The sequence below is a fragment of the Leptosomus discolor genome, chromosome 4 (assembly GCF_034619465.1).
Source record: "Leptosomus discolor isolate bLepDis1 chromosome 4, bLepDis1.hap2, whole genome shotgun sequence".
Taxonomy (NCBI): domain Eukaryota; kingdom Metazoa; phylum Chordata; class Aves; order Leptosomiformes; family Leptosomidae; genus Leptosomus; species Leptosomus discolor.
The window spans coordinates 70,556,244-70,575,548 of record NC_141394.1 but is presented as its reverse complement, the minus strand read 5'-3'; the positions used below and the strand labels follow the sequence as shown (position 1 = coordinate 70,575,548).

General features: G+C 43.0%; 1 protein-coding gene across 1 annotated transcript; it reads left to right on the top strand.

Annotated features, from left to right (window-relative positions):
• The first annotated feature begins 11,316 nt into the window (after window positions 1-11,316).
• GRPEL1 (GrpE like 1, mitochondrial) lies at window positions 11,317-18,475 on the top strand. The gene is made up of 4 exons (XM_086464097.1): window positions 11,317-11,387; window positions 12,336-12,504; window positions 14,117-14,198; window positions 17,237-18,475. The coding sequence occupies exons 1-4, from the start codon at window positions 11,317-11,319 to the stop codon at window positions 17,581-17,583; spliced, it is 669 nt and encodes a 222-aa protein (XP_086320223.1). The 3' UTR covers window positions 17,584-18,475.
• Window positions 18,476-19,305: the final 830 nt, after the last annotated feature.

The following is a 19,305-nucleotide window of genomic DNA, read 5'->3' as shown; positions in this document are numbered from 1 at the left end:
GGAGGAATACTCAGTATGGCTTGTATTTTTTATTGTTATTCTCAATGCCAGTTACTGTCAAAAATAGAATTACATTCATAGCAGTAAAAAACAATCACTCCTATACTTCCTACTCTTCTTTAACTCTTCTTTCTTTTCTTAAGGGGAAAAAAATATTAAAACATCATGAATTACTATTTTTAATATAGGATTTTTATGTGCAATGACTTTTTTCCAAACATTAATAAATCAGGGGAAAAGGCTTGCCCTCCTTGCAAAACACAGAATACATTAGGTACAATTTGGTTTTATTGATTTTTAGAAGCATTTACAGAACACAAGGTACAGTATAAGAAGAATATATTACTTAATTCACAGGCATGTTCTTTTCACTTCAGAATTTCAGAAAAATAATAGAAGATCTTTCCAATCTGCTGTATGCTGGCTGCCACTTCTGTGTGGCGTGTGGGACAGAATTCTTGTTAAATACAATGGGGTTTATTCTCAATATGGCCCAAGCACCAGGTAAGTATTTATGGTTAAATGATATAAATCAACATTATCTTTTTTTAACAAGTAGGAACAAATGCACCCACCTTGACAGGACTGAAAACAGACCTTTGTAATGCTACTACTAGCACTACTAACTTTCTAAACAAGGAAATAAATTTTAAGTGTTCAGTTCAGTCTGTGATATACCTTGATATGCTCCTCAAACAGACACGGTAGTATTCTGACACTATGTTAACCTGACCATTACACATATCTCTGTATGTATGATATACATACCTCACCTTTGTCTCTAATGTATGTTAGAGAGCCCAAGAAACATGAAGGGTAAGCAATGAGCATTTGGCTCATCACAAGTCTTGCTGAAGAAAGAAGATATGATATGGAAATAGCAAACTCAACTTTCGCTAAGCTTTACGAAGTCCTTCCTGAGGTTAAACTACTTTTTCACTCATCCCAAACATTTGATCTTCCTTCCTATTCACTTAGAAGGAACTAGTTATCCAAAGCTACAGAAGAAGGCTCTTAAGGAGCATCCCAAGCCTTCTTAGGCCAACAGTTTGACCTAAAAGCCTGTCTCCTGAGGTGGTCTTAGGGTTCAAAGCAAGAAGAACACTGTGGTAAACAGTCAGGAATGCAATATGAGACATAGGGATGCACTCAGATGACTCAAATCAAGGTTATGGTGACCCTCACATTTCTGGCCAGCTCACAAGACAGAGCACAAAATGCAAGAGTCAAAAGGCAGGCTATCTCCTGGAATAGCTGGGTAAACACTGACAAAAGTCACAGCCACCAGAAATACCAAGTGAGGCAGATGAGAGCAGTGCCAGGGAAAACAGACTGAAGACCAGAAGACTGAGCCAAACAAAGGCCTCAGGATGATTCTGGAAGGCAGACTGGAAAGGGCATAAATAATTTTGCCAAGAGCCAAGCAGACACATAAACACAGGGGATGCACAGGCAGACAAACCCCAGTGATGTAAAGCTGCATTCTGACTGCAAGACAGAGAGCAACTTGCTGGGCCTTAAATATCTTTGAGAGGTTCTTTTGCCGTGCACACAGGAGCTTGTACACCAGCTGCAATGGTACAGCTGATATGCTAAGGGTAGAACTGCGGCTTACAGGACTTTTGTAAACATATTTGCTTGAACTGATGTTTGAAGAGCAATTCAGGTGCCTAAAATTAAGATATCTAAAAACATGTTAAATGAGACGTTAGTATGGGGCTGGTGGAAACAAAACAAGCTTATGCATTTCTGGAACAGCTGGTGGAGGCCAGGTGGCGTATGTGGGGTGTCTACAACAGGACCACACACATTTAGCACCTGAATCACTCACTTTGTAACTTACATGGTGTAAAAAACAGAGAACACTTCTGCCAGCCCAAATGACAGGTACAAAAGGTCCACAGTGGCCAAACAAAATGACGCCTGATGCTCAACTTCTCCCTTAACCCTTTGTAGGTCAAAACACTTTTGGTTTTAGTAATGTATTACTGTTTCAAGCCTAATACCACCTCCACCTCACATTACATGTTATCTCAGCTCCCCTGCTCCAATTGATCTTCCAGTCCAGAAATAAATGGAACAAATTTCACATAAAAGCAGAAGTTCAAATAAAGTAGGAGCACTTACAGGGCAAGTGGAGTAATGCTAGAAATGATATTCCAGAAAGTTCCTAAACAGTGAGATTTCACCACAGGGAACAGACTTTTCTAGAAGAAAACAGAACAGTTCTACAGGAACAAGTTTCTCTAAACCAGAGGTTTATGTTTATATAGGTTACAGATTTATCTAAACGAGAATTTTACCTAAATATACAAGGAAAATGTATACAAAATTCAAGCAAAAACTGATGAATATACAACCCGTGTAAAATTAAGACTACTACAAATTTTCTGGAACTGCTAGTGAAGAACATGTCTGAAGACCAAAATATTTATATGCATAAATACAGCTCAGATGCACAATTTCACAATTTGAAAATTTTGCTTATAGCTTTCATAAAGGCATTTAAGATACTGGTATTTCTCTGTGTCAACTGGATACATGTCATTAACATGAACTGAAGAAAATGAGAAGATACAAGCGCAGTCAAGTTGTAATTACAGTTAGCACAGTGTTTATCCCACTGTAAGGTCAGGCCTGTCACAGAATCACAGAATGTTAGGGGTTGGAAGGGACCTTGAAAGATCATCTAGTCCAACCCCCCTGCCAGAGCAGGACCACCTACAGTAGGTCACACAGGAACGCATCCAGGCAGGTTTTGAGTGTCTCCAGAGAAGGAGACTCCACAACCTCTCTGGACAGCCTGTTCCAGTGCTCTGTCACCCTCACAGTGAAAAAGTTTTCCCTTATGTTAATGTGGAACCTCCTCTGCTCCAGCTTGCACCCGTTGCCCCTTGTCCTGTCATTGGCCATCACTGAGAAGAGCCCGGCTCCATCCTCCTGACACTCGCCCCTTACGTATTTATAAACATCAATGAGGTCACCCCTCAGTCTCTTCCAAGCTAAAGAGACCCAGCTCCCTCAGCCTTTATGTATTATTTCATGTACTATCTCTGGCTGGGAGTTAGTTCTCTTCACAGCAACCTGTACGACGTTGTGGTTTAGATTTATGACTAAAACAGTGTTGACGTCACACGTATGTTTTAGCTACTGCTGAACAGTGCTTGCAGAGTGCCAAGGCCGCCTCTGGTTTTCACTCTGCCCCCAGCAAACAGGCTGGGGGCAGACAGGAGGCTAGGAGGAGATATGGCTGGGATAGATGACCCAAATTGACCAAAGGGTTACTCCATGCCGTATGTCATGCTCAGCAACAAAACTGGGGAGGGAGTCTTTCCAAGGCACTCATCGCTCAGAGGCTGGCTGGGCATCAGCCTGTCGGCGAGAGGTGGCGACTGCCTTTGCATCACTTGGTGAGTTCTTTCATTTTTTCCTTCACTTATTAAACTGTCTTTATCTTGACCCACAAATTTTTCTTGTTTTTGCCCTTCCAATTCTCTCACCTGTTCCTGCTGGGGGTTAAACGTAAGCAAGTGGCTGGTGGGTGCTTTGTTGCTGTCCAGGGTCAATCCATCACACTGTGCCAAAAGAGGAAGATAAATGTATCCTGTCTTTCCCGTTCAGTGACTCTGCCTGAAAAGCTGAGACTACCTTAAGTCATCACCTGACTTTATCAGCATTTTGCACTTACTTAGTGATCTGCAGAGCCCTTACAAAGGCAGGTAATACCTGAAAAGTAAAAAGCTGGGTAAATTTGCTTGCTGCCTCAGAATTGCCCCCAGCTGAGAATTTATTCCTTACAAATCATGATCTGTAACTAGGAAATTGTCATTAATGCATAAATATTCCCTATGTTATGCTCTTGCTTGACCTTGCTTGTAGCGGCACTGGCCAACTGCTTGCACGTACTACACGGCTGAGCTGGAGTTTACTGAAAAGCTGGCTCTGAAACAGTTATTTGCAATGTGAAGAACCACGAGAACAGATCCTGTGAGTCTGTCTTGCTGTTTTCTGGCAGAAGAGTACAGCATCTACTTTACAGCTCTCAGAGTTATATCTGCAGCCTCAACTTCTTGTTTGTACATCTTTTATTCACTTGGTGGTGTACCAAGGTATTAACAATTGTTACTGAAAAACAACAACCAGCAGTCCAAAACAGCTCCTTCTGTTTCAAAACCAGAAAAGCTGTCAAATCAATGCGCAGACAGTCACTAATGTGTCTGCAGAGCAGTATGGAGCTGTATGAGATACAAGCTGCCTCAGACACTAGTAGCATTCCAGAAGCATAACCAGCTCAGAGCTAATCAGCATGACAATGTACTGTGACACTCAAGCAGGTTTTCTAGCACATACAGAATTCTTTGGTACTTCCAGACTACTGTCAGCATTCAGCTTCTACAAAGTTAGCCTGGGTGGATCTGTCCTACAGAGCAAACACCACTGTAACAATAGTACAGATACATCATTTGGTTTATGTGCATAATGTGGAATTAGGAAGATTAACACACTAACAGTTCATAATGGCAAAATAATTTTACATTTTTCATATGTACTTATTCTATTTTACTTAAAATTTCTCCAAGATAACTCGTATTCCTCAGCTTCTTCAGACTTGCACAACCCATTCCAAGGAAGGAGTGGATTTTTATAGCTATAACATGACAGTAATTTTACTCATTAAGCCTTTGCCAGCCAAGGCACTTGGGGAGTCATAGAAAAGTAATAAACATATTTAAAAAGACACAACAGGATTATCATTTTAAAAACAGACTTAAAATACAAATTAAGCAATCAGAAAAAGGTGGTCTAATAAACTGCAGACAGCACTAGTCATTAAAAAAGCTATAAGCTCTTTGAAATGGAAGTCTGCTTTGTTCAGTAATAAAGATGAATTAATAGAGAAGCCCTGGTGGGGCAGGGATTCTCCACCTAAATGCTTTACCACAGAACAAGCATAATTATCAACCATCACTAATATCACACCATCTCTAGAAATAAACAAGGTGTGGTGGAAGCAATGTTTAATATCAAAAAGGTGAATGTGTTCTTGACCACAAATCATGACGAGACCTTAGGCAAGGATAGCTTCAGCAAAACCCAAGAACGAGTGAGTAAGCAGAGATGGAAACTCTGTTAAAGAGTCTCTTCCACTCTAAACAGAGCGGACATGGTGATGGAAAGTGCAGAGCAGAAGGTAAAAGAAGAAGGAGGAGAAAGGACTGCACAAGCCTGGGCAAAATCCAAGGACCAACAATGGGTTGTAAAGGCAATGAGAAGCAGCTTGTCCAGTCAGATCAGAGAGCAGTGCAGAGACCAGAGAGCAGTGCAGAGACCAGGAGCTGGTAACAGAGTCAGAGGGAAAGACTATGTGGTTTCAGCTACAGCGGGGAGAATTCCTATTTAACACGTAGCTGGAAGTACAGATTCCCTCCCTGGTATTTTGCTTTAGAAGCATCTAGCACAAGAGCATTCACAGTGCTGAACCAATAATTTTCAACCAGTTTCTCACTGATTAATAACACATTAACCTGAGGTGATTCGTAAAAATGAGGTGACCTTTAAAACAGCAGTGAAAGTACCTTGGTGCCAACTATTAGAAAACTTAAAGCAGCCATGCTCTTGCTTTCTGAACAAGGTGCAAGAACTGGGGATGTAAAACAAGGGGTTTCATTCAGTTTTGTCCATACCTGCCTGGCACAGGTTTTACATTCAAATAAGCTCCAAAACCTGGAGTTATACCACAGGTATCAGTAAGAGAACCCAACCAATTTTGAGGCAAATCTGACAAAAACACACACCTCCCTTAAATTTCACCAGTCTAACTTTAATGACAATATGAGCTCTTGTAAGACTTGAGATGGTGCCTTCACAGATGCTTGTGGAAAAAGAACAAAGCGTGAAGGACTCATTTTAGGGACAGGTTTAAGTCCAGGTTCAGAGACTGTGACCTCCACATAAAGCACCAAAAAGCTGTCAGGTAGATTTCACTGATGTGGAAACCAGATTTTTGGAAGCCTTTTATTGTCTCCCACTCCAGCTATTTTCAGCTGCACTCTTTGTCCCCATTGTGGCTAGACTCACCTAGCCAGACTGGGAGTGAATGGAGCACAGCAATGATCCCACAGGAGTGTTCACCCACTCATTAATTACACATAGAAACACAACTAAAAGCTCTTGCTGCTTTCTAGATGAGTCGATTAAAAATGGAAGATAACCTTTTCAAATTTTGCTTTACGCTTGTTTCACTCATAGCTTTCAATGTCCTTGCACAACATCAGCAGAAGGAGCACCCCTCCTTTGTCAGCCAGCTGGGGGCACAAAGAACAGCCTACCTATGAGAGGGAACTGCAAACCAGAGCACCGAAATGTCATGCCTATACAGAGCTCCGTGCACAGGTCCAATCCACAATGCCATTCAACATCCTGTCAGTCACCACCAAAAATATATAAAAAGCAGGGGAGAAACATTTGCACAAGTCACACTTGAGCAATAAATAGCCAGGCCTCAGGCTTTTACAGCGCCACTGGCAGCCTGTTCGCCTAGCACCTGGCTTGGCAGTCCTTCCCCTACAACATTCCCTTTGACTAATACAAATCACCTGGACACAAGGGCAGCAGAAACAGGCCCATGCAACTAATTCATCAAATCTTAAAGAAAAATTACGAAAGAACGAAAAATTTAGATCTCAATGTCAAAATACCATTCCAATAACAGCACTTCCATTGTTAGCCTCAGCACAGAAATGGATACCAACAACTGCTGTCTTCTTGGCAAATCCAGATGTGACGAGAGCTGACCTCCTCCGCTATCAACTTGTTCTGGTAAGTTAAAAGGCAAGAATTTATTTTTAAGAAAAATATTAAGAAAATCCATGACATCACACTAAGAGAATCACAGTTGATTTGAAAACTCTTCTCTCAAAGGTCAACAAATTTGTCTCAAGGTAGAAAGCCACATCAGAATGACAGATGATTTGAACAGCTTGGTTACGACTGGTAACTAGACTAAAGTAAGACAGACAATGCTTGATTGACAGTGTTTTCCCATTTTCATATCTCCAGGAATGTTGCAAGACATACACAAGTGCCCCTGATAACATGGGGACTAAGAGAACAAACTGTAATAGCCAGATCTGTATAAATCCTTGGGATACCAGACGACTTATGCAGCAATATTACAATAAATTGTCTTTGAAATTGTGGCATGCTGCTTTGGGGCAGGATCTCTTCAGTGTCCTCCCAGGAACAGAACTTTTGTCATTCTAAATTGCTCTAATTAGCTCTCTTCAGAGCCCTGTGGCTACAGCTATTAGATTTCCAACACAGCGACAACATTCTCCAGGCAACAAGATAGTTACAAAATGTACCTTTCAAACTAGTTAGCAAAAAGCTATGGGAACTCAAAGAGTACTCCTTATAATCAGAGCAAGATGTATGATTCTGTATTTTCAGCCTAAGGAGAAACTAGGCAGAAAGTAGGTATTACACATTCTCTCTTGGGAGAGATTTCTTAAAATGTTTGCATTAAAAATTATAAATTCTGAATGTACAGATTAATCGCCTTAGTACTGCTCTAACTGAAAGAAAGTAAGGTTATTTCCCCACCGCAAGCCGCATTTCAGGATTTGAAGTTTTTGGATTCAAGTAATGATTTAATCTTTATTGTCCTTTGTCTGAAATGGATCCAGGGTGTAGCTGATCCTCAGTCTCAATAATCCTTATAGAGGAAAATTTTTTATTATTTTATACACAAGGATCAATCCATTAATTTTACACTAGACATCTTCCCACAATGGACTACGGAATACTACGGCCAAGCGGTCTTATCTGCGATCTTTTTTCAAGAGCACAGGTATGAATAACACATTTGTCTTCACTGCTATATAGTTCAGTAACAGTCTTACAGCTAAATTAACTTTTTTTTAACTTGATTTAGGTATTTCCTGGTAACTGGCCTGAAAGGTCACTGCTAGAATATTTACAAAGCCATTTTTGGTTGGGTTTTTTTTCCACTTGCTCCCACCATAGCTCAATTTTTGGTTATGATTAGGATGACATATAACATATATGATTGGAGAAGACATGATACCCTTTTGCTTCTATCCTCAAAATATTAATAATACAGTTCATACTTGAAACACAAATGTAATGGCATTCTGTTTGCTGGCTGAATATCAATAGACTGTATCTTGGAATATCTTAGCAGTAGGAGGCTGAAGTAGTTTTGGTGTTTTTTTTTTTTTTTTTAGAGAAACAGAAATGCCTTAATTTTTCATTTAACTTTTCAAGCACAAATCTTGCATTTATGGCGTTTTTCATCTCAAAGGATTACAAGTCTCTTTACTACAAGTGCAATGCTAGTAACAAAAAAGAGACTTCTCATTCTGTTGACATTCTGAATTTTCAAAATATCACAGAAATTCCCTTATGCTCTCTAAACAACTTTCTTGTAAGGGTACTGAAAGACTACTACCCTTAATTGGTAGTTGTAGAAATATGGAAATGAGGTTAAATAACTCCACAAGACCACAAAGTGAATCACTAGAGGAACTGGGAATTATATCCAGACTACCTGATTCTACCACTAGTCCAAAGAAATTAGAGGTTAGACTCACTTTTAACCACACCAGGTTGAAAAGTAGCAGCTCATTAATCTTTCAGAATTCAAGATAAGCATTACTCATCATCACATCATATTCAAACCCGCTATTTATGTGAAGAGCAAAAGACCGCTTGGTATGGAGAGGACTGCTCAAGAACAAAGCTATGCTGGTTCCTGAACACCTCTGGCTGCCACCCAGGTCAAGCAACACATGCTGAACACTCATTAGCTGAGTTTTAAAAACAACAAACCAACCCACTAGGTGGCACTACAAATAAAATAGAACAGACTGCAATAGTGTGAGTCAGACCAAAGCATGAAAAACTCCTTTTTGGTCAAAGTGGGACAGTACTTATTGCCAACATTAGATGCAAACAAGTTGCATGTAAACTTGCATGCTCTTCTTTTGTGCTGCGTATGTTGTTTAGTCGTGATCCGTCAGTACCTGTGCTAGCTGCGGGTTCTTCTTGACAGCTGTTCCAGTTGAGAAAATCACAACAAAATTCATTTTCACTGTGGAGTTATCTTGAACATTTGCTTGCAAAAGGCCTATGAACTGTCATTTGGGCTAAATGGGTCCTAATACAAGAAGGAACTTGCTTCAGAAATCTTGAGTCTAATATATTTAACTTGGTTATTAATAGGACATTCTGACAATGGGCTTTTCTCAGCCTTCTGTTATCAGTTCTGTGATTTTATCAATCATTAATCAAGCACAATTTCCGAAGATGGCAGGCAGCAGAGAATGAAGAAAGGCTGAAACAGGAAGCTACATGCTAAGGGTGTCAGGGAAAAACAACAGACAAGAAAGATCAGACAGGCGGACTGCTTGTTTAAATTTTGTAAGGAACCAATAACCTTTCCAGGAAACATTTTAAACACACCAGACCTAAAGATCCACTTACCTTCTCTGTCTCATTTCTTCATGGCTTTCTGTGGGTATCATCCTTTATGGCTATTCCTGTTTTTCTCCTTGTTCTCTCTGACCCTTTCTCAGTGTTACCAGTGTCTTTAACAAATTTCCTCAACTACTTCTTTCAGTACTTCTGAGGACGAAGCTTGGAATTTATGCCTTATCTACTTCCCAGAAAGCAGACACTGACAGCACTACAGCCACTCCGTGTACGGGCAGCACGTGGCGTATACCCTTTCCCTTTGTTGTGTTCTGCACAGGCAAGCTGTTGGACTCTACCAGGGTCACATCGCAAAACAGCGATCACCAAAACATAAAAACCATGGACTGCAAAACCATTCTCATCTTAGGGCTGTTGCCTGTTGTCACCCAAGAGTGTTTATTGGTAAGCTTCTAGGTCTTCCAAATCTTCTCACAGGAGGGGAAATCCACATCCATGTAACTGTAAGAGACAGTGAGACTCCTTGGGATGTAACAGTTCTCATAGTATGAGGCCACCAGCCTTGTTATACCATTTATCCTGCCTTCTGCAGAGGCCATGAAGCATCATAGACAAGCAAACCTGCCAAATAAAGGCCATGCTGAAAACTTGGTGCACTCTGCCAAAGTTTGACTGGAGTTAGCAAGGTCCTAACTTCTGCTGAAGTCTCATGCAGCACGGCAGAAACGTCTTCTGCTGCTTCTTTTTTAGTAATACTTTAATTATACACTTGAGTGTAACATTTACTGAGTTTGCATCATGGAATCTGCATCTTCTCTATCCTTCAGATTTCATTTGGAAAGTGCAGGAATGCATGCTAAAATCAGGTTAACAGCTGGCATCTGTGAAAAATCTGGCACTCACTTTGGGACGGTACGATAAACGTGTGACCTTGATGGTTTGTTCCCCTTTAACAGGACAATGACAAACTAATTGACAACACTGCCGAAGTTATGACATCATCAAGGTATCGCCCACCAGGGTTTCCATAGCCTCCAGTTACACGGGACACTTGCACAAACTGATCGCACCACAAGCAGGTGGTCAAATTTGGAAGCCGTGGATTAGCAATACTATCCCCTTGAATGAAAGCTCAATTATCCAGCAAGAGCCCGTACAGCAGTTACAGTGACCACGTATGGACACGCACAACAAAAACCTCTATGTGGAGGTTTGCAGACAAACTACTGACAGATGCCACAAGGTATTACTGCTAACAGGGTTATCCAGCAGTTAAAAAAAAAAATAAAAAAAAACCAAAACCAAACGAGCTGCAGTTTTCAAACGTTTTCCCTCACAACTCGCAGAGGAAAGATGTGGATCCTTAGCCTGGACTACCTGCAGCCACCGAACTGCCTCCAGCCCGCGCTGACCAGTTGTGGCAGGAAAATACCGACGCCTGGCCCTGGCCATCGCCCCGCTCCCGCCCGACGTTGTGCCCCAACACCCCGCGGAGGGGCGGCGGGACCCCGGCCCAGGACAAACCAAACCCAGCCCACCCCACCCCACCGACCTCCCTCACCAGACAAAATGGCTCCCGCCCCCGAGCCCCGCCCCTGAGCCCCACCCCCTCGCCTCGCCTGCGGCCACGCCCACACGTCGGTTTCCGCCACAAGCGGGGGCGTGAAGACCGCGCCTCGCACGAGCTCTCCGCAACGCCCCGGAAGAGCTGCAGGCTCCACCCCCTCCCCGCCTGAGGCGGCCACTCGCCTCGCTGATTGGTCCTCGGCCGCTTCACTCTTAGCCTGCCCGCTCGGTGATTGGCGGCGGTCCCGCGGAGGCCCGGAGGGGCGGGCTGAGGCTGTCGGTGGGCAGGAAGGCGCTATGGCGGCGGTAGCCCAGTGCGTGCGGGCCGCGCTGCGCCCGCGGTACCCGCTGCTGAGCTTCTCCTTGAGGTGAGGGTCGCGCCGCGCCGCCTGGCCTGGGTCGGGCGCGTCGGGACGGGTCCGCGTCTGGCTGCGGCTCCGCACTCACCGCCCCGCCATCGCCCGGCCGGGCCAGGAGAGCGGGGCCGAGCCCCGCCGCGCTGGGGTGCTTCACCCCCCGAGGCCCGGCCCTCCGGCTCAGCGCCGGGGAGACCCTTCCTACAGCCGGCATGGGCTGGTGCCGGCCCCCCATCCCCCGTCGCTCTTTGCTGGCTTCCGTTGCGCTCACCGGGAGAGCGGCCCGGCCAGGCATTGCGGGGCCCTCCTGGCCCGGGCTGGAGTGCGAAGGTCTCCAGGCCTGGAGTCGTGATGTGGCGTGCAGGGGCCCGAGGCCTTTTGTCACTGTGGCACTGATCCACCCGCCTCGTCTGTCAGCCGGTTTGCTCAGGGAGCTCGGCTAGTTCAGCCTAAAAAACGTTAGGAAGGGTTAAATAGTCGTATTCGTGGAGCCTGGCCCGTTCTTGATGTGATATTTGTGATACAGCAGTAAGATACAGCAGGCACTTTCCTGTTGTGGCAAAGTGCTGTTCACGTTGGGGTGTTTTCTGGCAGACTGTTGCAGGGGATTGCATCACGTAAACTGACTTTGCTTCCTGATACTGTGCTGAAAACGAGCTCGTAGCCCCTTTCAAAGTGCTGCGACTTTATAAACTGCATATAATGGATACTTACAAGCTGATTGATATCTTACAGCAAAGTTATTCTTTGCCAACAGTTTAGATGGGCTAAGTTCAGTTACTTCTGATAAAAGGTTCTGCAACCAGTTTTCACAGACCTAGAGTTGTTGTATTAATTTCTGCTTTAGTGTAAAAATTCTGTAGACATCAATGTGTCAAGCAAAGTGTCCAGTATGTCCAGAAGATGCTAGTATCTTACAAAGTAAGCAACTGATTAATTCTGTCCACGTTTTTGCCTTAGGACTTCTCCACGACTGCTTTGTGTAGCAACACAACAGAAAAATAGTGGCCAGAACTTGGAAGAGGACCAGAGTCAGAGCCAAAACGAGCAGAAGGTTGAACCCAGCTCTGCTGAAAAAATGTTAACTGAAGAAAAGGCCAAACTGGAAGAACAACTAAAAGAAGTTACTGTAAGTGTCTTTGGTCATCAGCTGCATACTTTACGAACTGCACACCTAAGAGCATTCATTACGGGTTCTCAGTGCACAGTCTGGATACAGCTGTGTGATGGCTCTTTCGTTGTTGAATAAAACCCTCCAATTTGATAATTTCTTTAAACTTTAGAGTAGATGTACTACAAGACCCGAGATGCATCCCTGGTCCAAAATTAAAATTCCAATTTCTGGATGGAATAGGACCTTCTCCAGCCTGAAAATTTGTTACTGAGTTTCGCTGACTTCCATTCAGTTAGTTAGTTAGTTTTGCTAAGCAGAGAAATAATTTTTGGAAGCCTATGGAAGGGTTTGAGTGTGCTGTTGATGTGTGTGTTTGTGTGTGCTAAGAGCAGGCTTTCTGAAAACAGCTGCTGACTTCTCAAAGGTCAGGGTTAATGGTTTTATATAGTAGTGTACTTATTCCATACTTGGGAAGTGGAAGTTTCAAACCTTCTCTGTTGGAGAGCCCTTCAAACACAAGGCTGAAGCGTCATGTTTCCTCTGTCTGGCCTAATGTATCTTGCATTCTCTCCTGTGCGTGACCAGCAGAGGGTGAAGCATGCCCTGAGAGGTGGGAGGCACGGATTAAACAAAGGTTTAGCTTTTCTGGATGAGTACTTTATAGGAAATACCTTTCTAGAGCGTTTTAGACTTTGAGAGGTAGCCAGAACCTTCTCTAGAAGCAGCACCTACGGATCATGTGGATTGAGCTTCCCTTCTGTTGCTCTTCCCAAAGCACTGAAGGACGAAGCTGAGATGCTGTTTAACATCTCTGATGACAGCATTTGTTACATGGCTCTTCAGTCAGCTCATTGACTGGTTTTGTTCTGTTTCGAGATTCTTCACTAGCATGTGAAGGTCAAGCGTATTCAGAGTGGGATCACAGAATCACAGACTGGTGGGAGTTGGCAGGGACCTCTGGAGATCATCTAGTCCAACCCCCTGCTAAAGCAGGAAGCCCAACATGGAGCTCTGGGTGAGGTGGTGAAACACTCCACCTGAAGTACCTAAGTTTCTTGAATTTCATTCTTGGTACATCTGCTGCTAGATGGCCATACTGCTCGGAACAGACCAAAGCTGAACCTGAACAACAGAGGAGTTCACAGCTTGTGAAGTCTGGAAAAACTGGAGGATGCCCTGTGGTATATATGGAGAGGAAAGAACGTTTGGAAGTCTTGGCTGGGTTGAATCTCGTTTGCCATAGTGTCAAAATACCTTATGACTGATGAAGGTTTCCTGTGAACGCACGTCAGGAAAAAGCAGAAGTCTTTGATTCATAAAACCTGATATATCCATAGAGTTAAACATTTCTTGCAGCTAATCTGTTCACAGATATCGAGAGTCTGGAAACTCATCTTGTTTCCTTTCCCTCACTTCTGTCTGCACTAAAGTGAAACAAACATCTGCCTTGGTGGGAAGGATGCTGTGGTAACTGGCATGTTGTCTTCGGATTACTCTTTAGATGGTGGGTTTAGGCAATGTAACTGTTTAAAATGCTGGTTTATACTGACTATGACGGTTTGAATTATTGTTAGTTACCTAACCACCAGGAATAAAATCTCTTCTGTTACTGTTTTTTCTCCTTTAGGACAAGTACAAGCGTGCCTTGGCAGATGCGGAAAACGTGAGGCAAAGAAGCCAGAAACTAGTAGAAGAGGCAAAGTTGTACGGTCAGTGGAGGCTCCTTTGATGTATACCCGTAAGACCCAAGAAATGAAAAGCCTGGAAAACAGCTGACAGGCCCAGTTTTCACAAGTTGTACTTCCCAATGATTCTGACTACTTAGTTAAAAAACATTTGAGGCAGAGAGGTTTGAACAGATCTAACTTTGCATCAGAATTATAATCATCTCATTAGACAAGAGCAAGACTTAAACTGCTAAAGTCAACAACTTGAAATTTTCTTTAAATTAATTTTCAATCTGATTTCCTGCATGTACTGCACTAGCAGATTTTTCAGAAGGTTTGCAACCTGAAGCTTGCGTTTTTCACACACTTTAGTCTCAGAACTGACTGCAGAAAACTGAACCAAAAGCATGGAGTACTCACTTTCCCTCTGGCTTGGGTTTCTTGTTCTTGGTGGAGTTTTTTGGGTTTAGTTCTTTTTTGCTTAGCCTTTTAAAAAAGGGCAATGAGTGGCCTTAGAGCAGCCCTGCTGGACTTGGGGGTGCTGCTGGATGAAAAACTGACTGTGAGCCAGCAATGTGCACTCGCAGCCCAGAGAGCCAATGGCATCCTGGGCTGCACCAAAAGAAGCGTGGCCAGCAGGTCGAGGGAGGGCATCCTTCCCCTCTACTCTGCTCTGGTCAGACCCCACCTGCAGTGCTGTGTTCAGCTCTGGGGCCCCCACTGTAAGAAAGACACGGACCTGCTCGAGGGCCACAAAAATGATCAGAGGGCTGGAGCACCTCCCCTGTGAGGACAGGCTGAGAGAGTCGGGGTTGTTCAGCCTGGAGAAGGCTCCGGGGAGACCTTCTAGGGGCCTTCCAGTACTTAAAGGGGGCTTGCTGGAAAGGTGGGGAGGGACTCTTTAGCAGGGGGTGTGGTGATAGTACGAGGGGTGACGGTTTCAAACTGAAAGAGGGGAGATTCCAATTAGATCTTAGGAAGAAATTCTCTCCTGTGAGGGTGGTGAGGCACTGGCACAGGTTGCCCAGAGCAGCTGTGGCTGCCCTCTCCCTGGCAGTGTTCAAGGCCAGGTTGGATGGGGCTTGGAGCAACCTGGTCTGGTGGAAGGTGTCCCTGCCCATGGCAGGGGGGTTGGAACTAGATGGTCTTGAAGGTCCCTTCCAACCCAAACCATTCTGTGATTTTCTATTTGAATAACTTTTCTGTTCTGTTGAAGGCCACAGCTTTCCAGTAGAATACATTTAGACAGGCAGATCCTTTTCAGTGGTAGGAATGTATAGTCACTGGCTACGAGGAGTCGTAGAAACACATCTTTGTTCAAGAGCCAGGCTACTGACATCTGATTTAGCTTTTTGACAGTTCAGAACCAAATCTAAACCAGAAATTGTATGGAAATATTGCAGCAGAAGTGCTATATCATCTTAGTGTTTTACTGTCACGCTGGCTTGACAAATGGGTTGACCTTTTTTGCCACACACTATACACAGCTGTATAGTGTAATTCTGAATACAGAAGTTTTCATTTCTGAATACAGGGTCTTCATTTAATGTGTTCCGTAAGAAAAAGTATTTCTCAGTTCCATAGTATTCTTGTCCCGTTTTCATGGATGTTCGAATGCTTCATCCTGAAGTCGATTTTCAATAAACATTGTTTCACTAATGTGCTACTTAGTGCAGAAGAACTTTGAGTCATGTCTGAGCTCAGAGATGCTACATTAGAAATAAATATTCAAATAAAATTTCACGTGAAAAGGAAATTACAGATCATCTGCGTGAGTGTAACTTTTCTCATTCATATATGACTGCTTTTTCTGTTGAAGGAAGAGAAATTAATTTCTAAGACTTGCATAAATTCACAGAGATGCAGTCACAGGTAGTTGCAGAGATAACTTATGCCCCAAAAAAAGCCAAAACAAAACAAACCACCTTCTAAAGAGTTTGTTATTTGGTTTGATCCAGATCACTAGACAACTGGTTAATCTATGTTTGGGACACTTCAGTTCTAACAACAGTTTTAGTTTTAATTTAAAACTTTGATTCGTATTTTTGGAACTACTTGGGCACTGTTAGTTACTGCTGTGTAAAGAGCTTGAGTCTCTACAGAGTTGTGCAGTTGTTGAAGTGACCCTTTGCTGTGTGGGTGCTTCCGTATGTTTGGTTTTTTGTTTGTTCAAACCTGAGACTTCTCCTCTGGTAATGCTCATATCACTTCTTGGTAAGGAAAAAAACGTCTAAAAACTGAGCTAGAATTGAAAAGGCTGTGGCTAGAAAAAACAAAGCAAGCCAAGACTACCAAAATGCACTGCAGTTTGTCATTGGCTTACCTCTATGGAGGAATGTGTTATTCTACTCAATTGTTTTGATTTTTCATGATTTCTAGAGGCAGTTTGCCTTGAGATTAGACCAGACTCTTGTAGTGTGAGCCAGAGAAACAGGTTCAGGACACGGCCTGTCGTTAGCTTAGGGATTGCTCGGTCTTCTGACTGTGAAAAGTGGTTTGTCGTGGGAGGGAGAGGTGTGAGTTCTTTTCATAGAATCATAGAACCGTTAGGTTGGAACAGACCACTGAGATCATCAAGTCCAGCCGTTGACGAATCCCTGTTCATCTGTCAGACTCCTCATCAGTCTGACTCCGTGATTTTTCCTCTGCAAATATTTTCAGCACATCAGATTAAAGAGTGGGATTAGGGATTTGAACTTTCAGTGAATCACAGAGTGAGAGACACATGAGGAAATTACATTAAGCCACCTGAAGGCTTTGGTAACTTTGGTCAGAATTTTAGTGTTCATGTCAGGTCATCAGCATAGCCTTAGCTCTTTTAATTTGAAATACATTTTTTTTCATGGAATCGGAGGAGGTGGTGTGGATTCCAAGGGATCTGTGACAGTTCTGTATCATCAAGCAAAATTGGAAAGGACATCTTACCCCAAGTGTTTACAGTATCACATTATCTTGTTAAAAAACTAAAAGAGTACAGAGTATTGCTGTAGGTTTTGGGGTTGTGGGTTTGTTTTTCTTTTTTTAATGCTTGTTTCCCTCAGCACACTAATCCCGTTCCCTTCTCTTTTATTTCTTTTTAGGGATTCAGAGCTTCTGTAAGGACTTACTGGAAGTTGCAGACATTTTGGAGAAAGCAACGGAAAGCGTTCCAAAAGAAGAAATTAAGGATGAAAATCCTCACTTGAAGAGCTTATATGAAGGTCTTGTTATGACGGAAGTACAGATTCAGAAAGTGTTTAAAAAACACGGCCTGCTCAGACTGGATCCTGTGGGAGCCAAGTTCGACCCCTATGAACATGAAGCGCTGTTCCACGCTCCCATGGAGGGGAAGGAGCCCGGCACTATTGCTTTAGTATCCAAGATCGGCTATAAGCTGCACGGGCGTACGCTGCGGCCTGCCCTGGTGGGTGTTGTGAAAGACGCTTAGCTGCTTAATCCGAGAATTTAAAATGCCATACAACTATTAAACAGCTGGATGGTTTTTCTCTTACACTGTGCTCTCCTCATTCCTCTGACCCGAGAGGTTTAAATGAATTGGTTGAGGTCTCCCAGTGAAAACGAAGCCATTGATGAAATTCTTCTGCTTAGGGGCCTTCAACATCACTGTTCCATACGCTCTCTTCTTAAGTGTGAAATGCAAGAGCATTAAGCCCTCTAGTGCTTTAGATTAGATAACAGTTTTTACAACTGCTGCTACTAAAGGTGCATTAAATTGAAATGAACGAAATGTTCACAAGAATTTTGCCATCTCACGTTTATCACTGTGCGTAGACTGAAAATCCCAATAGTGGTTCAAACACTTCCTTTTGTTTTGCAGAATCTAACAGTGCAGAAGTGGGTGAAGTAGTACAAACAGCCCGTTTTCTGCAAGGGTCCATCAGCTTTCACACACTGATGTGACAAATGCCCCTTTTTGTCTTCTCGGAAAGAATCTCTCTCGACAACTGAAATGGAAACCTTTGTGAATTCTGACCTGTAAATAAAAGGCACCGGAGAGCAGATGTCTTTTGTAGTTCAACCCTTTTTGTTCTGTAGTAATGTTGACTCAAGAAAACCATCTAATATTTGTATGGCATTGAAGAACCAATAGAATTTATCCTATCTCTGGATTGTTAATTTAATATTGTATAAATTGGTTTAAACAATTTTGATAGTCTCGTAACTTCCAAGCTTTACAATCAGTTTGTTATGCAAACTGTAGTTACAACCCTGCTGAAAACCAGAATACCCAAAGCAGCAAGTAGCTGTGAGTTTGGTATATAATGTCTTCTAGAATTACATAAATAATTGCATGTAAGTGGCTCAGACAAAAATGTGAACTTAGTTTCATCGTCATTTCTTGCATTTACTCAGCTTGGATCTTACGCTGCAACAGAACTTTTCCCATACACAGCTCCTGCCATGTCTAACTCCACCTGCTGCTCCCAGTCCTGCAGAATCAGGCTAAAATACAGCGTGTGAGGAGCTGAGTGCTCTGTCCTACACTTGTCTGGCCACCGGGACAGGAGCGGATGGAACTTGGCATGCTACACAACTGACACAGCAGCTGTCCTCAAAGCCTATACATTAACGCACAGGACCAGACAGTTAACTAGCAGCAACCAATGTGCATCCCGCTGTTTGGGGTTAGTCATGTTTAAGGCTTCATTCATTTATTTCAAGACAGAAAATCAATGCTTTGACTAGGGAGGGGAGGGAGAGTAATTTTTGGTGCATGTGAGAAGACAACTACAGTGTTGGTTTGGTTTTGTTTTTTAAACTAATCAAGTACAGGGATGAGGATGCCAAGATTGAGTGGAAAGCTACAGGAAAAAAAAAAAAAAAAAGATATTTCATATACTGAAGTTGGAAGTAACTTAACTTCCGCCTGGGTCAGAGCACACTGTAGCTGTGTGAAGTAGGACTGAGGTTTCTACTGCACTTTGATTGGAACCTGCACTCAACTGATAGGCCAGAAAAGGGCCAGCGTTGATTTATGTACCTTTTAAGCACTGTTGTGGTTGTTCTGACCCCTCCTAGCCCCTCTGGATGTAGACTAAATCTAATAACAGCTTCATTAGTATAGAAGGTTTTCCAGTAGGGCAAATAAAACACAGGGACAGCTTCTTCTATAGCAGGTTTAGATTTTGTTAATAGGCTTCCCAGCACC

What these genes read in the sequence shown, in the direction of transcription:
- GRPEL1 (XM_086464097.1), top strand. Translation starts at nt 11,317, where the DNA reads ATGGCGGCGGTAGCCCAGTGCGTGCGGGCCGCGCTGCGCCCGCGGTAC. An exon ending in AACAACTAAAAGAAGTTACT is followed by an intron (nt 12,505 to 14,116) that starts GTAAGTGTCTTT and finishes TTTCTCCTTTAG; the next exon opens with GACAAGTACAAGCGTGCCTT. An exon ending in AGAAGAGGCAAAGTTGTACG is followed by an intron (nt 14,199 to 17,236) that starts GTCAGTGGAGGC and finishes ATTTCTTTTTAG; the next exon opens with GGATTCAGAGCTTCTGTAAG.